Here is a 24,392-nt window from a genome sequence, read left to right as displayed (position 1 = left end):
AATTTAAATATACGATTTTGTATTCTTCTGAAAAAAAGTTGTTTAAGTCTAAATTGCATAAAGTATGTCTTATTCAATGGAGCTTACAGGGAATATGGCACCAAAAGGGAGTTGGGGAGCGTTTGGGGAACATCTGTAACGGTCCCCGTTACAATTAGCCCTAGTTTTCTTTTTTCTATGTTGTATTATTTCCAGTCTTTAAGAATGTCACTCTGTGGAAGATAAATGCATACTGATGAGGTCGTTAACTTTATAATTTGAATATTTTTCTTCATTTCTACATTAGATCACATCAGTAGTCCTGCCGCTCTGGTATTTCCTCTGAAAGACATGATAGCAGAATGCAGAAAAAGAAAAGTTCTGGTTTTAGTAGACGGGGCCCATGCACTAGGTCAGATAGCGGTGAATCTTGATGACTTGAAACCTGACTTTTACATAGGGAACTTCTACAAATGGTTATACACACCTCGTGGGTGTGCAGTGCTGTGGGTGGCCGAGGAACATCAAACATGGTGTACCCCGCTTGTGACGTCAGTTACGTACAGAGAAGGCTTCCAGTCAGAGTTCATGATGCAAGGCACTCGTGACAATATACCGTATTACTTAGTGCCTGACGCACTCAAGTTTTTTAAAGATATTGGGGGAATGGTATCCATTTACACCTGATCTTGTTTACATTAATTAAATTGTTCTTTTTTAGTTAAGTACATGTGAATTGTCTTATTCTACTTCATTCCATTTTATACTTGAATGCACTGCAATGTCAAACATTAGAAAAAAGAGTATTTATGAATACTTCACTGGACCAAATACTCTTAAATTTTCTTAACTGATGATAAAACAAGTTGCTAAGACATAAAAAAAACTCTGTGCCTTTATATAAAAAATATATGATTTAGTCTGTCCTCCATGGTTTTCCCCCTCACTTATTTCATTATTACATGTTTCATATGTCTTTTTCTTTTTTTCTCTCCCTTTTATTTTCTTACTATGTATATAATATACTTGTACCTCTAACCTGAATTTATATGCTGTAAATATATTTAGCATGTATTTGAGATGGTTTTGAGTGAATAAATGAAATTGAACTTGAACTTCTGTATTAACATGGATGGGTTTAAAATAAAAATTTAGAACACCCATCCATGAACAAAAATAAGAACATGACATTACTTACTTTATAAATTCACCCTTGTATTTTTATAGAGAAATTCCAAAGTAAAACTCGCTAAGTTATTTTTGTTGATCAGGAGAAGATAAACAGATATACGGAGAATCTCCTTGAGAAGGCGTGTTTATTATTGGAGGAGAGATTAGGTACAAAATGTGTTGAGATCCCAGACTCAATGAAACCTCCTAGAATTCGACTTGTCCCACTGCCACAGTACCAAGAATATCAAGCTACAACTGTAAGCATACAAATCTTAACTTACCAAAAAGATAAATTCAGTATTCAAGTCCAAGTGATTGTAAATGAAAACTGTATTTAAAACCCTTTGTGTCGCAAAACGCAAAATTAATTATTTTTAACCTCACTTTAAATATTTATAAGGTTCTTTTGCTGTCTTCAAATGTGATGTTTAGATATAATGCTAATATGATTAAGTTGTTTTTAGGATGGAGCAAGACAACTAAATCGAGATTTAATGGAAAAACATAAAATTATCTGTTTGGTATGCGCTGTTCAGAATCAACTGTTTCTGAGATTGTCGGCGAATGTCTACAACGAACTGTCGGACTATGAAAGGATGGCAGAAGTCTTGTGTGCATTAAGACGACCACAACAAATACAATAGAAGACTATGAAAGTACTACAACGAACTGTCGGACTATGAAAGGATGGCAGAAGTCTTGTGTGCATTAAGACGACCACAACAAATACAATAGAAGACTATGAAAGTACTACAACGAACTGTCAGATATGAAAGGATGGCAGAAGTCTTGTGTGCATTAAGACGACCACAACAAATACAATAGAAGACTATGAAAGTACTACAACGAACTGTCGGACTATGAAAGGATGGCAGAAGTCTTGTGTGCATTAAGACGACCACAACAAATACAATAGAAGACTATGAAAGTACTACAACGAACTGTCGGACTATGAAAGGATGGCAGAAGTCTTGTGTGCATTAAGACGACCACAACAAATACAATAGAAGACTATGAAAGTACTACAACGAACTGTCAGATATGAAAGGATGGCAGAAGTCTTGTGTGCATTAAGACGACCACAACAAATACAATAGAAGACTATGAAAGTACTACAACGAACTGTCAGATTTGAAAGGATGGCAGAAGTCTTGTGTGCATTAAGACGACCACAACAAATACAAAAGAAGACTATGAAAGTACTACAACGAACTGTCGGACTATGAAAGAATGACAGAAGTCTTGTGTGAATTAAGACGACCACAAACCTCAAAGAAAGTCATATATCATGTAAATATATAAATTGTAATAATAGTATTTCATAGAGGATGTTTAGTAAAATTTATTTCACGATTGAGAGACCCGAGTGCAAAGGACAAGTGAAAATACTAAAATTCCTGTATCACAGTGAAAGAAATACCTCATTCAACTACTAAATATTAGACTTTTTGTTAATTACATTTTCTTTGACTTCTCCAGTTTTCTTTACATTGTCACAAAATATCATTAATTGAATGAATAACAATATTTCATCACTGTTGAAAATGTAATAAGCATATATATATATATATATATAAAATATATATATATATAATTATATATATATATATATATATATATATATATATATATATATATATATATATATATATATATATATATATATATATATATATATATATATATATATATATATATATATATATATATATATATATATATTCTAATTTTTAAAGTACATGTAATTTTCGATATTTTTATCATCATCAATAAAATTAGAGGCGAGGAGCAGGGTTATATAAAATACTGTAACAGTTAATGAATATCATTTGATACTATACATATACGAGAACTACGGTGATCCAAAATAAAGTCACGCCTGCTTTAAAATTTAAATGCAGCACTGAATAAAATAACCGGTAATCACTGTTAGACCTACTCAGTATAACCACAGATGCTGACCTCTGTAATTTAAACAATTCAGCTCCGTTTACTTTTCAGATTCACTCTAGATGTACACTGTACAACGATCTAGCGGTAATTGCATAGATTCACTTGTGGAAATTCTTTTACCATATTTAGAATTCTTAGTCTAGTTTTTCAAATGTTATTTTATTTATAAAAATGAGAAAATTAACTTTTAAGTTATAAATGTAAAACGCAATTTTGATGCACTTTTTGCGCAATTCGATACATTATGTCTGTTTAGTGATACTAATGCCGAAGCATAGGAAAGCCAAAGTATTAATGCCCCGAATTTCTAATACAAGACAGGAAAATACTAAGTAAAGTAAACAACATACCGGCATTTCGAAATACCTCATGCAAGGAATTTTGAAAGATAACAAACGTAAAGATGTGTCCGATAATAAACAAATGTAGCTTAATTTCTAATAATATGATTGCAAATGGAAATGTACACCCCTGTCCAATTAATCAAATATTAAAGAAAATAAGAAGTGATCACTTTCATCAATACAATTAACAAAACGTATCGTGAACAGGGCAAAACCTTAGCACCATGTGTTCATCAGATATACGTATTTGAAGAATTCAGAAGAATGAAGGAAAATCCCAACACCACCAATAGACACAATTGTATTCTTTTTAAAACAAACTGAAAGCCGTAACCATTAAGGATATTGCAACCTTATTTATTTTATATATTATATATATTGTTGTACATGTATTTAGTAAAAGATATACTGGTATGTAAAAAAACCCTATATATCTAGATAAAAATAATTACTAGTTGATAATGCATTTTAACATGTTTAAATAGTACATTGTTATTTCTTTATCCTAAAAGGGAACACGCTAGTTGAAAAAGTTTTTGTTTTACTTTGAGTTTATAAATGTTAAACACTGACTACTATGCCAAATGAAAACTCTTCATAAAATGCATCTTAATCTATAAACATGGACATATTAATCATAACATTTTTAAAGTTCAACATTGTTTTACTCACCCAAAAGTTGATGTTTAGTGATTATCAAATGTGTGAACACACGGATATTTAACAGTTTCGTTTAAATTCATCATTTCGTAAGTTCTATGGTCGATACAATGACCTTGTCAGCAAATACAATTTATCATTGAGACAAATACTGACGGACTTTTTTTCAAACTAAATTTGTAATTGTTAGTCCATTATTTATACAATTATACACTGAATTGACGACGGATTTTTCCGTTATTTCCAGATCTCAACAAGCAGCAAACGGCGGGTGTGACCGGTCAGCAGGGGATGCTCACTCCTCCATGGCACCTGGTCCCACCTCCTTGTGTTTCGGAGGTCCGTGTTTGCTCTGCTCCTCTTTTATATTGTTTTATAATTTATATACTTTGATATTGAATACTGTTCGTTATCTCCATATCCTTCATTCATGACATTTGATTCATATCCACATATCAACAGTATATGGAAAACAAATGGAAACAATTACATGTAATTTCTAACTTTATATATATTCCTTCCAATCACAAATACTAATAAAAACGAACGTTATACTGTTATTCTGTTCTAAAATATATGTTTTTTTAAAGAAAATATTGTTGGGTTTATAAGCGATGGCAATCAAAAACAAATTGCCAAAGGGATTACCTCAGGACGTTCCGACCTCGGACAATTGCTAATTGCGATACAACTTTGATCGATGCACCATTTGTGCATTTCGACAAATTATGTCTGTTTATTGATGTTCATGCTGAAATATAGAAAATCCAAAATATTATTGCTCAGATTTCTAAAACAAGATAGGAAAATGATATAAACAACTTATTTCGAAATACCATATGCAAGGAATTTCGAAATACTTGTTACAAACGTAGCTCATCTGGACGGGTCCGATACTGTGCACATGTTGGGTGATTTTTAAAACGAAAAGAACACACCTGTCCAATTAATCAAATACTCAGTATTTAAGAAGAAGATAAGAAAATTGATCACTCTCATCAATGCATTTAACGAAACTTGTCGTGAACAGGGAAAAAACTCAGACCCACTAGTAACATGAGTACCAAATAAGGTGGGATCAGGTGACTTTGAGGAGTGAGCATCCCCTGATGACCGGACACTACCTCTGTGACCAGGTACATGAAGTACTCAAAAGAATGAAGAAAATTCCCAACATTATTAATATACACAATTGTATTCTTTTTTTTTTTTTTAATAAAATCGTAACCAGTAAGGATGTTACAACTTGCTTTATTCTACCGTCTATATTAAAGTACATAAAAAGGTGTATAAATACATGTATTATCTACTTTTAAAGACGTTCGATCCTCATATTTAGAGTCTTAAACTTTTTTTGTCAAGTATATTTTCACTTTCTTTACACATCTTAATTAAAAATCAAATCAAAATACGGGGGTCAATATGCTTCTTTTGGCGCTACAGTACATTAAATATGACCTTTTTGCACTGAAATCTTTGTCTCAATAAAAAATTATATCTTCAACGTTTTCCCTCTAATATTTTTATTCAAATAAAGCATGGAACAAAATAAACTATAAGTCGATTTAAAAAAAAGACACTTTAAAATTGTGACTAAGAAAAAGTTTCAAATTGCTACACATAATCAAGTATTTGACCTTTCTGCACTCATAACTTAAACTTAACAAGCAAGTAAATTATTACTAAGTCTTAAACATTTGCTGAATTTAAGCAGATAGGTCAAAGTTATCTTAAATATTCAGAGAAGAACATCAAAAGTGGGGGTATATGATATAAATTTTTAGATATAACGAAAAAATATGTCATAATTCGTCGAAAGAATTTATAAGATAATTTAATAGATACGATTTCAGAACACATTTCACTGCAAAAAACAGCTTTGTGTGCAACCAGCATGGAAAAATAGGAATCTAAAATTAACACTACTCTATAAAGTTCAAAAGGGATAAATTGATAATTTTCGTCTAGTAAACCTTCCGCCACAAAGTATAGTCCCTGGTTTAACCCTTCTTGAATGGAATTTAATTGCGGTTTTTGCAATGGATATAGTTTAATTTGCATTGTAGAATCTAAATTCAACGTTAAAACTTACAAACGATGCAAAATTTTAGAAATAAAGGTCCAGACCAAATTCCACTCAAAAACACAGGATCGAACGTCCTTAAAGTACATAGTAAACAGTACATGATATAAAACTTTATCTTAAAATATATTTATATAATGCCTCAAAAAGGAAAGTTTTTCTATCCTTAAAGGGGACATGCTAGATAAAAAAAAAATTACCAATAAAGGTAATTCGTCTTCGTTTTTTCACGGTGCACTGGTCGCATATGATGGGTAAATAGAAGGAGCGGTCGGCGGTAGATAGACCTGCCCTTGGGGTGCCTTTTGACCTCCCTGGATATTTTCTGGTTGTTGTGTGGTCTGTATTGGTTCCAGGTTCATCGCAGACGTAGATTGATGTGATGGATAACTAGCTTGTTGCGGTTCTGTGTCACTGCCGCCATGCTGAATTCTCCAGAGTTCTGTAACCGCTTCCATTACCACGCACCCATTCCCATTTTCCTGGACTTGCTTCAGGAAGGTTACCATGTCTTCTCCCAAGGTATCGTCAGCAAACATTTTCATATTTCTTTCCGACAGTGCTTGCTTTGAATTTCCAAGTTCTGTTGTCATCAGATTCGCTTTTACAAACCTGCAAAATTTACAACATTTGTACTTTTAAATGTATTTGTTGACATGAAATATTGCATGCCTCCCTTTACGATTTGATATAAATCAATTATTGTCAACCAAAACTTACCAAAGCCTGAAGAAAGGAAGCACAGCTCCAAAGAAGTACAGGAGACCGTCCGCCACGGTGGCGGCGACAGTGAAAATCAACCACCACCAAGCCACCGCCATCATCTGCTCTAGATAGGGGTTAAGTGGCAAGGTACACTGAACCAGATATTTCTGGGTATTTTGCAAATACACAATTCCATATTCACAAAATGCATGTCGTGGGAAGGCTGGAGAATTCTGATACAGAGAGATATTGTTTTCCCGTATGTTTCCTAGGATCTGAGATCCAAAGCTGATTTCTCTTTCCTGTTTTAGGAACGGATCCAAGATACCAAGGTGTGTGGAAGCGCTCACAAAATAGAGCAATTTGATAAAGCAATGAAAAAGAGTGAGTGATCCAAGGGAGAGAATATTTATTTTACGGTCCTGTATCCATTTCTGTAAATAAATCGCCAGCCTTTTACCCATAAATTTGCTGCCATCACCGGAGTTATATTTGCAGACAGTGAAATGGATACCTAATCTTTTCTCTCCCAATTTCCACACCATAAACGGTATTCGGAGAAATATTGCTTGTAATATTAGAATTAATGACACATATTGGTACAATGTTCGTTCTCCAGTTTGGTCCTCGTCTTCATTTGCAATCAAAAATATTGTTTCATTAGAAACACCACGTGGTTTTAGGGGCAGATCAGACAGTCTCATGAAATGCTTGACTTCGTAACAGCGAGCCTTGGCGTAGGCTACGTTCTGCTCAGTAAAGGGGGCTGGGAAGTTACATTCGATTGGACTAACGAACAGGGGACCAAGAAATGCCAGAAGGCCTAAGATGAGGAACAGCAATGGCGTCCATTTTCCATTTAGTTTGTCCACCCAACTCTCCCGATACGAAGGAGAGCTAACTTTGGACATGATTGATCTGAAAAAAAAAATGTATTTTGTAGTTTGCGTTTATACTTTATTAAAAAATAAACATAACATGAAGAGTAAAATAACGCTTTAAGAAAAGAAAAAAACCATGTGAGTAATGATAAAAATAAACGAAAGCCTGGAACTCTGAACTGTAAGCTGAGCATACGTTCGAAGACACATAAACAACTCTGTGTGTACACTTTTTTGTTTTAATCATGTAACCAGTATAATTGTAGTTACTATGTACAAATACATATTTATAGTTACGCCCATTTCCTATTCAATAATTTTGCAATTATATATAACGTATACAAAACAAAGCTTAATTATCACTATAATAGCGTGTGACGACGTTTTCATTTGGCTTAAGCTTGAATTTCATTCACATCCCATCTAAAACTGCTTCCAGTAGGCTGAAATTTACCAACACAATCATTTTTTCTCAAAAGCATTTATCAAACAACTTGTCTCCCATTAAAGGTTCTTGGCCCACCTCTGATCTTGACTGTACATTGTGTGCAAAAATAAAGTTCAAAGTTTTTATTTTCCCTTTCGTTTTAGAAGTCACTATACAGATCTGAATCTTTAAAATATTGGGAAACTGTGATATGTGCGAACTGTGATAACATTGTTAGCTTTTTCTGATGTTTTAACATACAACTGTATATAAACGTCTGATGCGACCTTGAAAATATCAAATCTATGTCAGAATGCACTCGTGTGTAGAAGTTCACAGAATTAGACGATGTTTAGTAAAACCTGCTTACTTCTCATTATAACGACGTCGGTACTTTTTGACTAATCTCACGTACAGGATTTTTTAAAGCAATATGAGCTACATTTTTGAGAACGTTACTTTGCCATTAAAATGAGTTATAATGATAGATTTGTTTGTTATTAATTTTTTTTATTAAAATAAAGTATTAATATTTTTTCAGAAGAAAGACCTCTATACAATCAAATATATAGTATAATTAGGTTATAAATAGTTCTTATATGAACAACAGAAGGTTACGTGAATGTTCTTTTTCTCTGTTCTTGAACATGTTGAAATAGTTAATTGCATTTCTGCAATAAAGAATTCCGACATCAAAGTTGCAGCTCATATTGCTTTCAATAACGTGCGATCTATAGTTGCATGATACATAATTAGATTGGAAGGTACGGAAATTTCGCAATATGCAGTACCAGTTCAGACAATAGTGGGATTCTAAACTTTTTGGTATTCTCGTCATTTTCATTATTAAAACCACGTAAGTCTATTTTAAAAGAATGCTATTTTCTGAATTATTTAAAAACAGAGGGGAAACACTTTCTTTTACTAAGGTATGTCGATATAATTTTGAACAGCCGTAAAATTTACACTCAAAGAGTAATGAACTCAATCTAAGGTAAACAACAAGAATGACTCACCGATCAGCAGTTTCCACACACAGCTGCCCTACAGACTGGTCGAGTGCTCACACTGCGGGCTGGTTTATATAATAACAGAGGAGCGCCGAGCAGGATCTACTCACATAAAAACAGACGTCTACACAAGGGATCTATTGAGAAATACATTATCCCCCATTGCCATGTTGAAATCTCATTGATATAATAAATATATATTTGTTTATTGCAAAATGAATGAACCTAAAACGAGCCAATCCCTTGACCAACAAGTTAAGGGGGATGTACAAGCCATATTGGATCTAGTCTGGTGTAAAATAAGAAAATATATACCAAGAATGCGCTTAATACTCTACTAAACTAGCCCAAAGTTACTCAAAGTGCTAATGCACTAATTACCTACTATTAGAGACCAAAATCAGTTAATAATTAAGTTTATTTTGTTTTAATTAGGAGGAAATTAATCATGTTAGAACTGCGCAGCTACAGCATTCACGAGATGAAAAATGCATTGAATATAGTGTTAGTTTGATTCATTGATAATATGGCTACAACCATTTGTTTCGCGTTTTTCTTGTCATTATCCATAATTCTTGAAAATTTGATTTTTCATATGGGTGTCTTCCTGAGGCCATGTGTTTATTTCGTCCGCCATTCCTCTGTCACACAAAGTTCGAATAGCATTGGTTTTAGAATAAATGCGACCATAATAACATCAAGACAAGAAATTACTAAGTAATAATCATTAGGTTATATTACTTACTACTTTTATTTGTTGCATTGCATCGTCTGATTAATGAAAAAAAGCGATTTTAACCCCACTCCAGCAAATCGGGAAAAACTGTTCTGTTTACAGCTCGAGTTTCCTCGATAATATCATTCCACTGAGCACGTGGTTGGCATGTGCATATATCTGCTGTGGATAGATGAGTTTATTACCATGATTATATTTTATTTTTCATGGAACAAGTCTTGATGATTTGTTGGTTTCATTAAAACTCAAGAAAAAAGATAAAACATGTCCTAAACATATGTGATTACGGCGGGTCTTTTTTCTGTGGCGATAGAAGTTATTTTCAAATGGGGCACTGCAAGGAGGATGCTTAGCATTTAATTTGAAAATGTTAAACAATATGCGGTGCATGAAAAACAAATTGTAATTACATGTCTTACATTCGAAAAGTTGGTACATGTGTCTATTTTGTTTAGCACTTAGATAGAAAAAATAGGCAGTTATAGGATTTCCTTCAGGCACCTCACATAAATAGCTAGATTGTTTGCAATGAACCACATATTGTATGGAGTAATGTTTGGACATAAAAACGCATCATGTCTCATTATGTTGACAACATTGTAAGCTCTCGCTCATTGAACATACGAAGCTTGATAAAATATATTGAGTTGTTTCTTTGAAATTTAGAAGCAAGCACAATGTTTGCGAAGAAAAGTCCATTGCATATGCTATGTCTATCACGAAAAAAAAATAAGGGGCTACCCCCCCCCCCCCAAAAAAAAATCCTATGTTTGTTTTTCAAAATAGTGCCAAAGATTAAAAAAATTTGCATTACTAAGTATGTGATGGAACATGTACTAGCCTTATAAGACAATTTGTTATAAAAATATTTGGTTGCCCTCTCTCCCGATCTACTGCCTAGAAATGGCCCGACTCATTTTTTTTTTTACATCCCATTACATGTTTTTTTTTCTTCCGTCAACGAATATGTTTAAAATTTTAGGAATTTTTTTCTCACCTATAAATACGGACCCAATAATTTTTCCCTGAGTTGGGAGGACCACTAAACGTCATTTTAAAGATGGTATAAAATATTTATGAATGTTGATTTTTTTCTTTACTCTGTAAAATTGTAATTTTGACAAAAAGGGCAAATAGAAAAAGTTTTCTTATTCATTAAATCTCCTAACCCACTCTGAATGATTTCATTCCTTTTCAAATGTTGCTCCGCTAAAATCAAAATTGTAAATGTTTATTTGACAGACTATACGAGGGTAGATCAAAAAGTAAACGATATATCTTAGGTATTTGATAGTTATATTATTGTTGAAATATTCAAGTATTTTTCAAAGTGTTAATTGGAGGTCTTTGATAGCATATTGCTTAATTAAAAACACATCCCTTTTCAAACTTGCTAATATATCACTGGGCAATATAACAAGTATCATATTTAACCATCTGCCTTCCTTCACTAAAACGATCTATCCAATCATTGATTGAATTTGTAGGAAGTCATTTGTCTTAATAAACTATGAACAAATTCTTATATGCTACTTCAAAGGCATTTTTAAGATATACCATAAATATTTTAGTCGTTTGTTAAACGAGGTCCACTGAGGCAACCATTTTTCGTCACAAGTACCTGCATAATGACGTCATTATGAGCAAAACTTTATTCAGCATATGCTATTTTATAGAACTTGTGTTTGGCTATGTGTGCACCAAATTTATTCTTTACAATGAATATATATTATATGTTATCTGTGGCAAACTTACAAACTCTTAATTCTTAACTTTGATGGTGCTCATTTTCCTTACCTGGAATCAAAGAGTTTAAGATTTTTTTCTTTGATATCAATAAGTACATTATTTAACAACTGTTCGATAATAATACTAAATAAATTACTTCAAGCCATACTATAACACATTTCCTCTTTTAAAAGTGTTCATACTATTTGAAATATTTTGCAACTGTAATTCTCTTCTACATTTAAAGATTGTTATGTCCCTCCATATTAAGAAGAGGTCTGGAAAACAAAATTCTGTGCTAAAAATAGACCACGTGCTGTTATGCATGAACTACTTTCATGGTTCTTTAAACTCTTTTTGAAGACAACGATACCTTGTTTTGAACTTGAAATTATCATTTAAAAGTGCAAAATTTAGACATTTTCTCAACAAATGGTTGTAGAGAGAACATTGATGCACAGTTTGCATATTTTTTTGGATTTTTTAAGGCTCTGCTGAATTCTGTAGCTGCGCAGTTCTAAGGAGCATATCAAGAGCATTTTTCTGCAAAAGTATAGATTATATATGCACAACATGCATTCATTTATGCATATTTATTGTATCTTTATCATAAGGACTTAAAATTTGATCAAAATATGATGTATTTGAAGAAATGTTTACATTTTGTTCTCACAGCACTAAAGGTGGCCGTACATCCCCCTTAATGAAACAAGGATATCAGCACTCTGGGATAACGTCATCATTTCAGTCTGTTCTGATCTTGTCAACAAATACACTTCTATATCCAGCATATTTTTTAAAGATAATATATATTTCGTAACTCGAGAATCTTAATATTTGCGAATTATAAAAATTTAATATTTACATTTCCAATGTCTTTGTTCGAGATAAAATTACAAATAGTTAATGTACTTTATTTCTCCATCAATGTACTGGTTCATCGATAGACGCGGCTAAAAAAATCAGGTGCAGGGCGGGACAAGAAGCGGGGCTTGTAGCACGTGAATTGGCGGAATCAATACCATGTAAATATAAGGAATAACTGCATGTCAGACTTAATTTTTCGCGTTATAACGCGAAACTTTTGCAAATAAACGCGTAACTTTCTAACTTTCTTGAAAAAAAAAACCGCGTAACTTTCTCAAATAAACGCGTAAGTTTCGCGTATAACACGAAACATTTGCTGTTTAACCAAAAACATTTACTTAAGTCTCAAATTTCTTTAGATTTTGTTATCAAGTTCATTCATTAAAATGATAATCAAACGGTTATTTTGATATTGGACGATCACAAGCAACAATTTTAGTATTTCTTATGCAATTGAATCCATTTTACCTTCAATTTTGTCTTTCGCATCGCTGTTCAAACAATTCAAAGTTAACGCGACTTTTCAAAAAGTTATACTTCAAGACTATGAACTGCAAAAAAAAAAAAAAAAAAAAAAAAAATCACTCCTTTTCCGCCGTTTTTTTTTTTTTATATATATACATTCTATCTAGAATTTGAAGTAAAAATATTTAAGGTAGGATTCTTCTCATATTTCTTGTATTCAAAAATTAATGAAATTTTCACAGAATCAAGAAGACAATATCAGTAAGGGATAGTGGTATCAGTGAGATTAAATTTGACCGTTTTATATTAGACGCAAGGTCAGGTCAAGGTCTTTTTCCTTGACATTATGAATAAAAAAGACTGTTACCAATCATGTGATGCCTACTACTATTTCCAAAAATATTAAAGATTGTTTCTTTTGCATAAAAAGATATTACTATATCGGGTCTATAGCATGATATTACCAAATTTACATAAATAATTTAACTAAACTGGATATTCGCTAATTCGAATTTTCTCTGTTTATCTTATTTTTTTCAAGGATATATTAGTTATTTTGAGATTGATTATACTGTTCGTTATCTCCATATCCTTAATTCCTTTCATATGCTTCCTATATTTAACTTTTTCTTATTTTCACATTTAATAAAGTTGTCTTATCAATGTACAAAATGATACAATTTAAACAAAAAGTTTTGATCGTTTACTAAGAGGGAAAAAATCCTCTTTTTTTTTTTTTGGATTTTTGGCTCAAATCTGTACTTTGATTGGAAGCGTTTAAAAGCTTACACAGTTCTAGTTTGCTTGAAAAATCATATTTATTTGATATATTTTGAAAGTTTAGTCCCTTATAATTAATTTAATTTACATTTGAAAATTTCTTCAAGTCTTTGATCGTGTAAAAATTATAGCTAAATCCATTGCTATATCGTAATTTTGCGCCAAAAATATAGTCCCTGCTAGTTTTCAAACGCAATTTACCATTTCTATTTAAAGTTGTATAATTCTGATGAGGAAAGAAAAATATAAGAATTATACAAATCCTTTACACATAAGACATATAAGCAAATATACTTTCAAATTGAATGTTTCATCTAGTCAGAAACCAGATCGAGAAGAATCCTACCTTGATATAAAGATACAAAAATCAAGATCTCAGAAAATTGACAAAATAAGGTAAATTAATTTGTCCCACCACTTTTGTGAAAGTTGGATTGTGAAATTGAGCCCAATGGGCTATCGTAATAGACAAATAATGTAATAAGTAATTTCGACAAGTTTGTTTTTCGTTTGGACAAACAATTAAGATATCTATTTGTTCTCGCATTCTAAAATTTTGTTTTGCAGAAATATTTTTTTTCTCATTCTTCTTTTGTTCAGAAGTTAAAATTGGAAATAAAGAAAACGTATTTCGCCTCAAACAAAAAATGCAACAATGCTCGGTTTCAGGATGGTGTGTTTCGTATAATTGTGTGCTTTTCTTTGATTGTAAATTCATTGAGTCTAATATTACAAAAAATATATATTTATAAATAAATATGTGATTGAAAAGTGTTTTAAAGTTTTTTTTTTTTAATTCTAAATAAATAAATTAGTTAATTAGATATATGAATAAAATCTATGAAATTACAGTTGACAAGCGGCTATAACGCGGGGAGGAGGGACTGGAATGATTGTAGAACGAAATGTATAGATACCGGTTTAACTTTAATCACATGATCACAAGATGGAGGATTTCCCTATACTGGATGAAAATTACTCGTGATTTAGAGTAAACAAAAACTAGAGGGAAATAATAGTTCCACTTGCGTTTTCATTGTATAGATTAAGATAAATTCGTCAATGATATCATAGGTAGCTATGTAGCAGAGGAAAAAAAAGTTTTGAGCGGAAACATTGGCAGGAATTTTCCTCTACTTTAGTTTTCGAAAACGGAAGTTTGAAAGAGAGATAAAAAGAATGGATGACCCGTTAGGAGCTCGTTCAGACTGTGTGGAGCTTGATGAATTGACGCGATGGAACTTAACGCAGCTGCCAATGACGTCAGAGGAAGATAAAGATGCTGAAATCTCCCCGTTTCCTTGGAATAATAATTTAAACTCCAAAATTATTCTGTGGTATGGTTCTTTTGCTGATTGTTCTTTATATCCTGGTGTTGTTTTCAGTACAAACATGACAAATGAAAACTTTTTTTTTCGCTGATTTAACATTGAGAAAATTGAGCATATATGGTCTTTGTTATCTATTTCACAAACTTATGCTGAACATGCCAATATAAATATATTTTTGTTTGAGCATATGGAAAATGTGATAATATTGGGACAAGCGGTATATCTAGTCTTCCCGACTCCCGACGGTCCCGGATTTGGATTTTTTGGCGATTTCTCTTTTCAAGGTGCACAGAAACTATTCAAACTTTTCAGGCACATTTTCTAGGTTTAAATTCATTGTTACGTAAAAACCTTAACAAATTTGTGTATTTATTACTGAACCATCAGTATCACCTGCCAAAAAGCGGTAAATCTAGTACTCTGTTATAAATGTGAAAACCAGAAACGGATACCGATGCCGATGTTTTCGTAGAATTGCGATGAAAAACAACAAAATGAAGTATAAATGAAATATAATTTTTTTTTGAAATTAAAGGAAACCCTCATTTACACATGTTACATGCCAGATAATTTGTATGCACAAAAACACATTTCTTTTCTTTCTTTTCCTTGTATAGAACTCTTTGTCACATCATATTCACAGGCTCTATGACTTTGACATGGTTCTACCTCGGAGCCCCCGTTTTATTTAATTGTTTTATTTTTTCTTTAAATTTGAATTTACTTTTTGTTGATTGATTTTAAGTTAACTCTAAATTTTACTTATCATAGGAATACCTACACAATGACAAAAACATGATCAGATTAATTACGGTAATATTTTAATGACCATGGTTTGTCTCCGATTACAACTTAATTATCTTAATAGCTTTGTTTTAGCAGCAGTTTACCATACATAATTATTTTTTTTGTTTGACAGAATATCTCTTCATTTTCACTGTATCAGGTGATTAGGGAATTATAATTATTTTACCCAAGGTAACCAGACTAACACTACTTAAATAAAGGTTTTATTATATAATAAGTAATTATCGACTGCATTAGCATGTTAAAAAAATTCTATGATTGAAATTTTTAAGGAACCTCACTTTAAAAGTCATTTTGATGTTTACAGTTATGGATTTTATAAAAATTAAAATGTTCATATTTTTTTAACATCACCAATTTCACTGAAATACTAATTCCATCTTTTTTAAGAAGAAATATCTTCCCAAGTAATATCAATATTATGATCTACGAAACCTCAAGTCTCCGCTTATCGCGGCTATGTTTCGACAATTGATGAGCATAACTTTGAATTAAAAAAAAGAAAATATATGATAGTTTTTGTGCATATAAATTATAAGGTATGTAAATGAGGTTTTCCTATTATTTAAGAAAAAATATATACTTCATTTTGTTGTTTTGAATCGCGATTCTATGAAAACACTGGTGTCCGTTTTTGGTTTTAACATTTACATCAGAGTACTAGATTTACTGCTTTTTGGCAGGTGATACTGCTGATTCAGTAATAAATACGCATGTTTCCTAGAGTTTTTATGCATTAATGAATTCATTTAAACCTAGAAAATGTTCATGCAAAGTTTGAAAAAGTTCTGTGCACCGATAAAAAAGAAATCGCTAAAAATCCAAAATCCGGGACCGTCAGGAGTCGGGCATCGGGAGTCGGGAAGACTAGATTTACCGCTTGCCTAATATTGGGCATTTTCATCAACCAGAAATACATTTGTAGGTGTGGTGATATTACTCGTCTTGTGGTGCATGGGATTGTTAACCTGACCAACGAAAGATTGGATGCCAAACTCCCAGAAACAGAAACTATTTATAGGAAAGGTGGACCTGATTTAGTGGCGGAAATCAGGAACAATGTCAGAAGTAGGTAACAAGCAAAGTAGCATCTTTATGGCACAGGTGGTGAAAATCAAGTCTCTGTGTGTCATAGCTCCAACCATGGAGCTTTTGAGGCATGATATATTGACTGACTTTCACACACTTGTGAACATGGTGACTCTATCTGCAGAAATTTGTCCTTGAATTCTACGAGTTAATGAAATGCTGTGAAGCTTGTTCAAGGAAATAGTGGGTATTTTGTATGTAAGGGGCCAAATGTCACAGTTGATTAAAAAAATTGATGTCATAATTGGGACTCATGCTCAGGGTTTGTTGTGTGCTGTGCAGTGCTCTAACCACTGAATATTGAGACGGAATGTTTTGTCTTATCATGTGAACCTAGTGCTTTAAATAAAGGGAGATGACCTTTTTTCAGAGAACATGAATGATGCACTTAATTTGACTTTTATTTTGATTTACACCATGTTTTGCTAATACTGAATCAGTTAATGTTAATAGTAAGGAATTTCTTTACCGCAATATCAGGTAAGCATTAAAGAATTAACTAGACAAAAGTGCAGCATGCATACATGTACGAATTGAGCATTTTATTAATTCATATTTTAATTCTGGAAAGTTCAATTTTTCTTAAATCAATCAGTTACTTGTGATGGTGTCCAGGGTAATGATGCTGTGTAAGCATTTTCCAAATAAAAAAAAAATACTGCTAGGTCCTGGTTGAAAAATTATTTTTGGTTGTAAATATGAGTCATTAACTGATTTTTTCAGTATGTAAGACAGGGGAGGCAAAGACTACCAAAAGACACAAACTGCCGGCTCGATTTGTGATCCACACGGTGGGACCCAGGTATAACATCAAATACATCACCGCGGCCGAGAGTGCTCTGTTCAGCTGCTACAGGAGTGTTCTCAGGCAGGTCAGGTAAGGCACTAAACAGGTATAACATCAAATACATCACCGCCGCCGAGAGTGCTCAGACAGGTCAGGTAAGACACTAAACAGGTATAACATCAAATGCATCACCGCGGCCGAGAGTGCTCTGTTCAGCTGCTACAGGAGTGTTCTCAGGCAGGTCAGGTAAGGCACTAAACAGGTATAACATCAAATACATCACCGCCGCCGAGAGTGCTCTGTTCAGCTGCTACAGGAGTGTTCTCAGGCAGGTCAGGTAAGGCACTAAACAGGTATAACATCAAATACATCACCGCCGCCGAGAGTGCTCTGTTCAGCTGCTACAGGAGTGTTCTCAGGCAGGTCAGGTAAGGCACAAAACAGGTATAACATCAAATACATCACCGCGGCCGAGAGTGCTCAGACAGGTCAGGTAAGGCACTAAACAGGTATAACATCAAATACATCACTGCGGCCGAGAGTGCTCTGTTCAGCTGCTACAGGAATGTTCTCAGGCAGGTCAGGTAAGGCAAAAAACATAAAATAGACAGGTCAGGTAAGACACTAAACAGGTATAACATCAAATACATCACGGCGGCCGAGAGTGCTCTGTTCAGCTGCTACAGGAGTGTTCTCAGGCAGGTCAGGTAAGGCAAAAAACATAAAATAGACAGGTCAGGTAAGACACTAAACATTAAAAATTTTACAGGAGTGTACACAAACAAGTCAAGCAATTAAGACACAAAATATTAAACAGTGAACATTGACAGGAATAAGGTTGTACCCAAGCCATTAGCTTTGATAGAAAGTTGCAGTTACATTTCATGCATTCCCTGTCTTGAATAAAAGATTAATCTCCTTCCAATTTTAAGTAAACTTTTATTCTGTTTGTAGAGTATTTAGAACTAAAGCTACTAGACCTTTTTTTTACATTAAAGGGAGCACCAGATGAAATCTGTGGCCATTCCCTGTCTTCACTCCATGAGACGAGGCTATCCTACAGAGGACGGGGCCCACATTGCCATTAGTAAGTTACAATTAATGTAAGCAGGAAAAATAGCTCCTCTGTGTAATTGTTGATTTCACCTTCTATAAAAATTTGTATCCATAAATATCCTTTTGGCATTTCTGTTTTACACCAGGAACAATTCGGAGATTCCTGGAGAAATTTGGAGAAGATATTGACACAGTGATATTTGTTTGTAATGAGGACACATTGGTTTGTAACTTATTTATTTCATAAAGTTTTTAACCTTGTTTAGCCTATGAATTGAGTCATTCATCCTGATATGATTAATTGTCATTAGAAAGCTTTTAAATAGGACATTAAATTGTGTTTGATACTTTATGATTATGAATTGATTGAAGGATACTTTACAATCATTAAAATCATACCTGGTACATGTTTTTCCCTCCTCCCCTACTTTTGAAATAGAATTGAGTGAACTGTATATAGATTTAATTTTATTGTGATTTACAGGACACTTACATGAAAGTTCTGCCACTGTATTTCCCCCGCAGCTGTAAAGAGGAAGTGGAGGCAATAAAATGTCTACCGGAGGACATCGGTAATGAAGACGGTGAACCAATCATCCCAGAGAGACAAATCAGAATCATGGACAAACCCATGCTGGCCTCCATCAGTGAGTTAATCTGTTATTATCAGAGAGAGAGAGATGGGGGGGGGGGTTAGGGAGAGAGAGAGAGATCAGAGTCGCAGACAAACTGATGCTGTCCTCCATCAGTCAGTTAATCTGAGTTATTATCAAAGAGAGGGATAGGGGGAGTGGGGGAGAGAGAGAAAGAGAGAGGGATAGGTGGAATTGGGGAGAGAGAGAAAGAGAAATAGTGCTTTTTGGGATTCCATGGCAAAAAAAATTAAAGGACTACAGCAAAACTCGGTTATGACGAAGTTACAGGGACCCATGAAATTACTTCACTTTATCCGTAATTCGTTATACAATGTATCTATAAATTTGCAATATCCGTGTTCGTAATAAATGAGTTTTGCTGTATTTCATAATTTCAATTTGTGATCACAACTTTATGGCAGTATTTCATAAATCATTTAGGGATTGGGGTGAATTATGTAGAAATTATGTGGCTTTCATGACTGCTGATAAATTGGACAAAACCACATAAGTATGGTTCCTAGACAAAATTCATCCAAGAATTTAATTTTCTTGAAGAAATTATTATATAATTTAAAATGAACTTTATTTTTTAAAGACATCTTGGTTTCAACATTTCTAAAAAGCTTGATTGACTATGAACCAATTTAGTTCAGCACTCTGAAATTCAAATGCACCCATAAGCAATTCTTACAAAGTATGGACATCCTGTTCTGTTATTTTTAATAATTTTGATTCAGTGTTCTACTCTCACTTTCACTTTGAAGGAAGCAGTCAGGGTCTGGAGGAACTAGAGGAGACGGTGGATTTAAACAAGGAGTTTGGAACATCAACAGTGGTGGAGGTGGGTCGACATCCATTTGCTCAGATGCAGAGTGATCCTGATGAACTGAAAATGTCCCATCTGACTGGTCACTCAACAGCTGAGCAGAGGCGACTAGAAAATAAACGAAGGTAAAGTATACAATCAAATGTCTGGTCAATTAACAACAGAAGAAAGGCAACTAGAAAACAAACTAAGGTTAGTACACAATCAAATGCCTGGTCTCTCCACAGAACAGAGGCGACTAGAAAATAAACGAAGGTTAGTAAATTCAACAAAATGTCCTGAAGAATTGGTATATTTTATTTTTATAGACTATTAGTGAGAAGTAATTTTTAAGGATTTTAAAATGCTCTCTAGAAAGACTTTTACAACTAAAATGAAATAATTTTTTAGTGATATTCAGTTTTAATGATCTCAGCACCCTAGCTAATAATGGCAAAATCCTCTCTAAAAATTCTGCATATACAGTATTAACATGCAAGTTTCTGAAGACAAGGTTATTACTGTTTAGGTATGAGAGACTACTGAAGAGATCTAAGATGGATGACCTGACAGACATTGCAGCCCTGAAGTGTATCTACAGGTCAGGGGTGGACCGATTCGGCCGACCCGTCGTCATTCTAGTGGGAAAACATTTCCCAGCCAACTCAATAAATATGGAGAGGGTACGTGAAAGACAAAAATTCATTTTATATACGTAATATTGTCAAAATTAGAGATAATTTTAAAAAGTGAAAAGCACTGAATGAGACATTCAAAATTTCATTACACAGCTGTATCATTTAACCTTAAAATCATAATTAAACTTGCCAATGGTTTTGGATATCATCTCCTTTATGTGTAATAATAATAACTTAAGACATATATATCATGTAATTATACACTTTCTGTTACAGCTGACATGGATTTTCATGTTTTTTTACTTTTTTAGGCTTTACTGTACCTGATTCGTGTGATGGAACCTATCGTTGAGTCGGACTACGTCGTCGTATATTTCCACACTCAGACAACAGCTATCAATCATCCCGACATGTCGTTCCTAAAACAGATTTACTGTATCCTAGACAACAAGTAAGGGTCATGGATGCATTTAATTGAAAGTTTAGAAATGTGTGATGACATGAATGTTTGCTTGTCACAATTTATTTCATTGATGTTTTCTAAAACCAAAATATTTTTGGATTTAAGGCCATAACATGTCGAGTTTGAAAGAAGACATTGTAAACAAAAAATTACAACAGTATTGTTATGTGTTCTATGTAAAGTTTTGATATTTATATATATACTATCAAGATTTTTAACAAATTTTTTTAACCAATTTTTTTACAGAAACTATTGACAAAATGATATGTTAGTTACATTTTATGATAAAATTACTTTGCTTTATATTAAAATGTACCTATATCTTTATTTCTCATGTTAGGTACAGGAAAAATATGAAGTCTTTTTACATCATTCATCCTACTTGGTGGTCAAAGGTGAGTCCTGTCTGAATGGAGGAAAAATTAAATGTATTAAAGAAAGCAGTAATTATAAACAATAATTGATAAATTTGTACATTTATTTGTAACATAGATCAAATTACCTGTTGTATATTTCAGTGTCATAATTTTTTTCACCTATGATCTCTAGTAAGATTGTAGATAATCCCTTGTAACAAAAGAATTTTTGAAAGAAAAGGATAATTAGGCTACAGTTTTCATTTCATTTATAAAAGGTCAATATCAGAGAAAACTTCAGTTTCAGGAATTGATTTATATCGTATAAATGTTGTTTTGGTTTTGACAGTTGGCGACTTGGTTTTTTACTACGTTCACGGCGTCAGACATTAAGAATAAGGTGATCAGTATGCGGGGTATACAGTATTTGTATGGCACAATCTTCCCAGATCAGCTGGACATTCCACCCTTTGTCATCAACTACGATATTGAGGTCAGTAGTCTCTTACTATACAAGGGCCATTCAAAAATTACGCGGACTTGTTGCACAGAAAAAATATTTGACGACATAATTGGGCAAAATGTCACACATAATATAAAAGAATTTTTTCTTATATGGTCTTCAAAATTTCATATCAAAATGTTGTAAATTGGTATCAATTTTGAGTGATTTTTCAGGACATATCATTAAGTCATAGAGCAGCAAAATCTTCGACGTCACACGCATTATAAAAATATGTTATTGAGCTTTCATTTTCTCAACATTTTCCTAAGAGTACCTGTACAGTTTGAGTTACCTTATTTACTCAACATCTAAATACCATTCTTGTCAAGCTTAAAATATATTAAACAAGTAAAGAATATTCTTTTTTTGTTTTAAAACCAAAATCTGCAGGTATTTATGAGATAAAGTGTGATATTGGTGACTCTCAATCACATTCTTTACAGTCCGGATAAAGTTTTCGTCGATAATCTTCTTCCCGTCCTCCCGTATAGCCATTTTACAGAGGTCTAACTGTCTAAAATTTCAATTTGCTTTTTGTGGACGAATGTCACGAATACCCTAGTTTACTACATGTTTTCTTATGCATATTTTGGATCTATGTTGGCGATATCTCGAACATTACACATAATTCGACAAAAGTTTGGTGCGCCGTCAATTCAGGAGACGTCATTTTCACAGTCGTTTTCATGAGAATCACATCAGAGAAAAATCACTATATTTCTGTTAGTACTTCAAATATCACGTCAGAAATCTAAATGCATAATAATGAAACAATTTAAAGATACATTTGAGAAAATTGTCGAAAAATATCGCTAATTATAGAAAATTAATGAGTTAATTTTTAGATTCCGCATGCTTTTGCTTCAAATTTTTTGTCATGCTCCGTAACTCTCCATCAGCGATATCAACATACCGATAACTTTAGTAGAATTTTTTAAAATACAGAAATTTTGCTCAAATTTTATTCGAATCTTTAAGATACATATTTCTGAGAAATTTCATAACAATATGACGTCTGTAAGAGTAAATAATAGCACAGTCCGCGTAATTTTTGAACGGCCCTCGTACACTGAAATTTATGCCCCCATTTTATTTTTGCCCCTTTTGCCCAAACCTCCAATTTAAAATGGGGCGAATTCAAAGAGCGCAGTATAATTTCTTAAACAAAAGTGTGACAGGGCGAATTTAAAATGAGGAAAAAATTGTTTGCAAGATTGAAAGGGTAAAAATAAAAGGGCGCAAAATATAACCCTGTATATACATGTATATTATTTAATCAGTGATTTTAAATCCTTTAAAAAAATATTTTGGTGGTGATGAAAGGAAGAGGTGAAAGAATCAACATTTTCTTATGCATTTCTGTAGAAACAGAGTTGTTTAGGTGGATAATGTCTAATCATAGTAGTAGAGTACACTTACTGGTTTCTGTTGAAAGTGAATTACTGCTGACAATTTTTTAAGACTCCAAATTCTTCACTCCTCAGATGTGATGTGTGTATTTCAGGTGAATGGTCCCCGCTATTATGAACCTCCCAGTGTAGATGAAGTGGAGGCTTTGTGATGAGGGCTTGGAGTAGTCGTTACTTTACACTATAGATGTCATAACAAGGTCACGGGATCTACAGAGACACTGGCCACTAAACATAGGCTCATTCCAGAAGATTGACACATTCTTGATCTCTACTTTGTTCTACAAATCCTTAACACATTGCTATGGCAACTGATAAATACTCAGGATTGTTTGTTATTGAATGTGGTGTACATGTGTTTTGTTATTTTTTGTTTTGTTCATTAAGTGTCCTTTGTAATTTAATAATGATTAATACTTGCTATTTAATATTTGCTATTTGTTTAAATTTGATATATATGTAACTAATTTTGATTTTTTTATCCAGAGAGAGAGAGAGAGAGAGAGAGAGAGAGAGAGAGAGAGAGAGAGAGAGAGAGAGAGAGAGAGTTACAGTTAATTGCTTAAAATGATAAATTAACAAAACTGTAATACAGAATAGATTTTCAAAGCTTAAAATATACTTAAGTCTGTATATGGTTTGCATGACATTCAGTTTTAAAGTATACTTTTTGATTATTTTTTTTGGTGTAAATTATTTTTTCTTCTCATTTTGTGC

At 33.0% G+C, this 24,392-nt stretch overlaps 3 protein-coding genes across 6 annotated transcripts; 2 read left to right on the top strand and 1 right to left on the bottom strand.

The window, feature by feature from the left end:
- Positions 1 to 276: 276 nt before the first annotated feature.
- LOC134267658 (uncharacterized) lies at positions 277 to 1,796 on the top strand (the record flags this gene model as incomplete). Its single annotated transcript, XM_062749870.1, has 3 exons — positions 277 to 648; positions 1,251 to 1,409; positions 1,617 to 1,796. Coding segments are annotated over 3 exons (711 nt in total), but the record flags the coding sequence as incomplete, so codon positions are not given.
- A 4,454-nt stretch (positions 1,797 to 6,250) lies between these two features.
- Positions 6,251 to 9,351, bottom strand: LOC134267657 (innexin-11-like). The gene is made up of 3 exons (XM_062749869.1): positions 9,222 to 9,351; positions 6,913 to 7,815; positions 6,251 to 6,804 (listed from the first exon to the last, which is right to left on the bottom strand). Exons 2-3 carry the CDS (start codon positions 7,806 to 7,808, stop codon positions 6,420 to 6,422), a joined length of 1,281 nt encoding a protein of 426 aa, XP_062605853.1. The 5' UTR covers positions 7,809 to 7,815; positions 9,222 to 9,351; the 3' UTR covers positions 6,251 to 6,419.
- A 5,377-nt stretch (positions 9,352 to 14,728) lies between these two features.
- On the top strand, positions 14,729 to 24,187 carry LOC134267656 (protein GDAP2 homolog). 4 transcript variants are annotated; one of them, XM_062749866.1, is made up of 13 exons: positions 14,729 to 15,128; positions 16,855 to 16,997; positions 17,742 to 17,820; positions 18,438 to 18,512; positions 18,804 to 18,892; positions 19,008 to 19,084; positions 19,346 to 19,508; positions 20,264 to 20,450; positions 20,834 to 20,987; positions 21,254 to 21,393; positions 21,746 to 21,800; positions 22,111 to 22,254; positions 23,771 to 24,187. In XM_062749866.1, the coding sequence occupies exons 1-13, from the start codon at positions 14,971 to 14,973 to the stop codon at positions 23,825 to 23,827; spliced, it is 1,521 nt and encodes a 506-aa protein (XP_062605850.1). In that variant the 5' UTR covers positions 14,729 to 14,970; the 3' UTR covers positions 23,828 to 24,187. The 4 variants fall into 4 exon arrangements, with proteins under 4 accessions (XP_062605850.1, XP_062605851.1, XP_062605852.1 ...); XM_062749867.1 differs by lacking the exon at positions 18,438 to 18,512 and adding an exon at positions 18,159 to 18,233; XM_062749868.1 differs by lacking the exon at positions 18,438 to 18,512 and adding an exon at positions 18,068 to 18,142.
- The last annotated feature ends 205 nt before the right edge of the window (positions 24,188 to 24,392 follow it).

The sequence above is a fragment of the Saccostrea cucullata genome, unplaced genomic scaffold (genome assembly GCF_032062105.1).
Source record: "Saccostrea cucullata isolate Sc308-1 unplaced genomic scaffold, CSIRO_AGI_Scuc_v1 ctg9829, whole genome shotgun sequence".
Lineage (NCBI taxonomy): Eukaryota > Metazoa > Mollusca > Bivalvia > Ostreida > Ostreidae > Saccostrea > Saccostrea cuccullata.
Note: the sequence above shows the minus strand (reverse complement) of the source record. Positions and strands in the feature narration are given on the sequence as shown.

What these genes read in the sequence shown, in the direction of transcription:
- LOC134267656 (XM_062749866.1), top strand. Translation starts at nt 14,971, where the DNA reads ATGGATGACCCGTTAGGAGCTCGTTCAGACTGTGTGGAGCTTGATGAA. An exon ending in TTTGTAATGAGGACACATTG is followed by an intron (nt 19,085 to 19,345) that starts GTTTGTAACTTA and finishes TGTGATTTACAG; the next exon opens with GACACTTACATGAAAGTTCT. An exon ending in ATCCTACTTGGTGGTCAAAG is followed by an intron (nt 21,801 to 22,110) that starts GTGAGTCCTGTC and finishes TGGTTTTGACAG; the next exon opens with TTGGCGACTTGGTTTTTTAC.
- LOC134267657 (XM_062749869.1), bottom strand. Translation starts at nt 7,808, where the DNA reads ATGTCCAAAGTTAGCTCTCCTTCGTATCGGGAGAGTTGGGTGGACAAA. An exon ending in CTTCCTTTCTTCAGGCTTTG is followed by an intron (nt 6,805 to 6,912) that starts GTAAGTTTTGGT and finishes TAAATTTTGCAG; the next exon opens with GTTTGTAAAAGCGAATCTGA.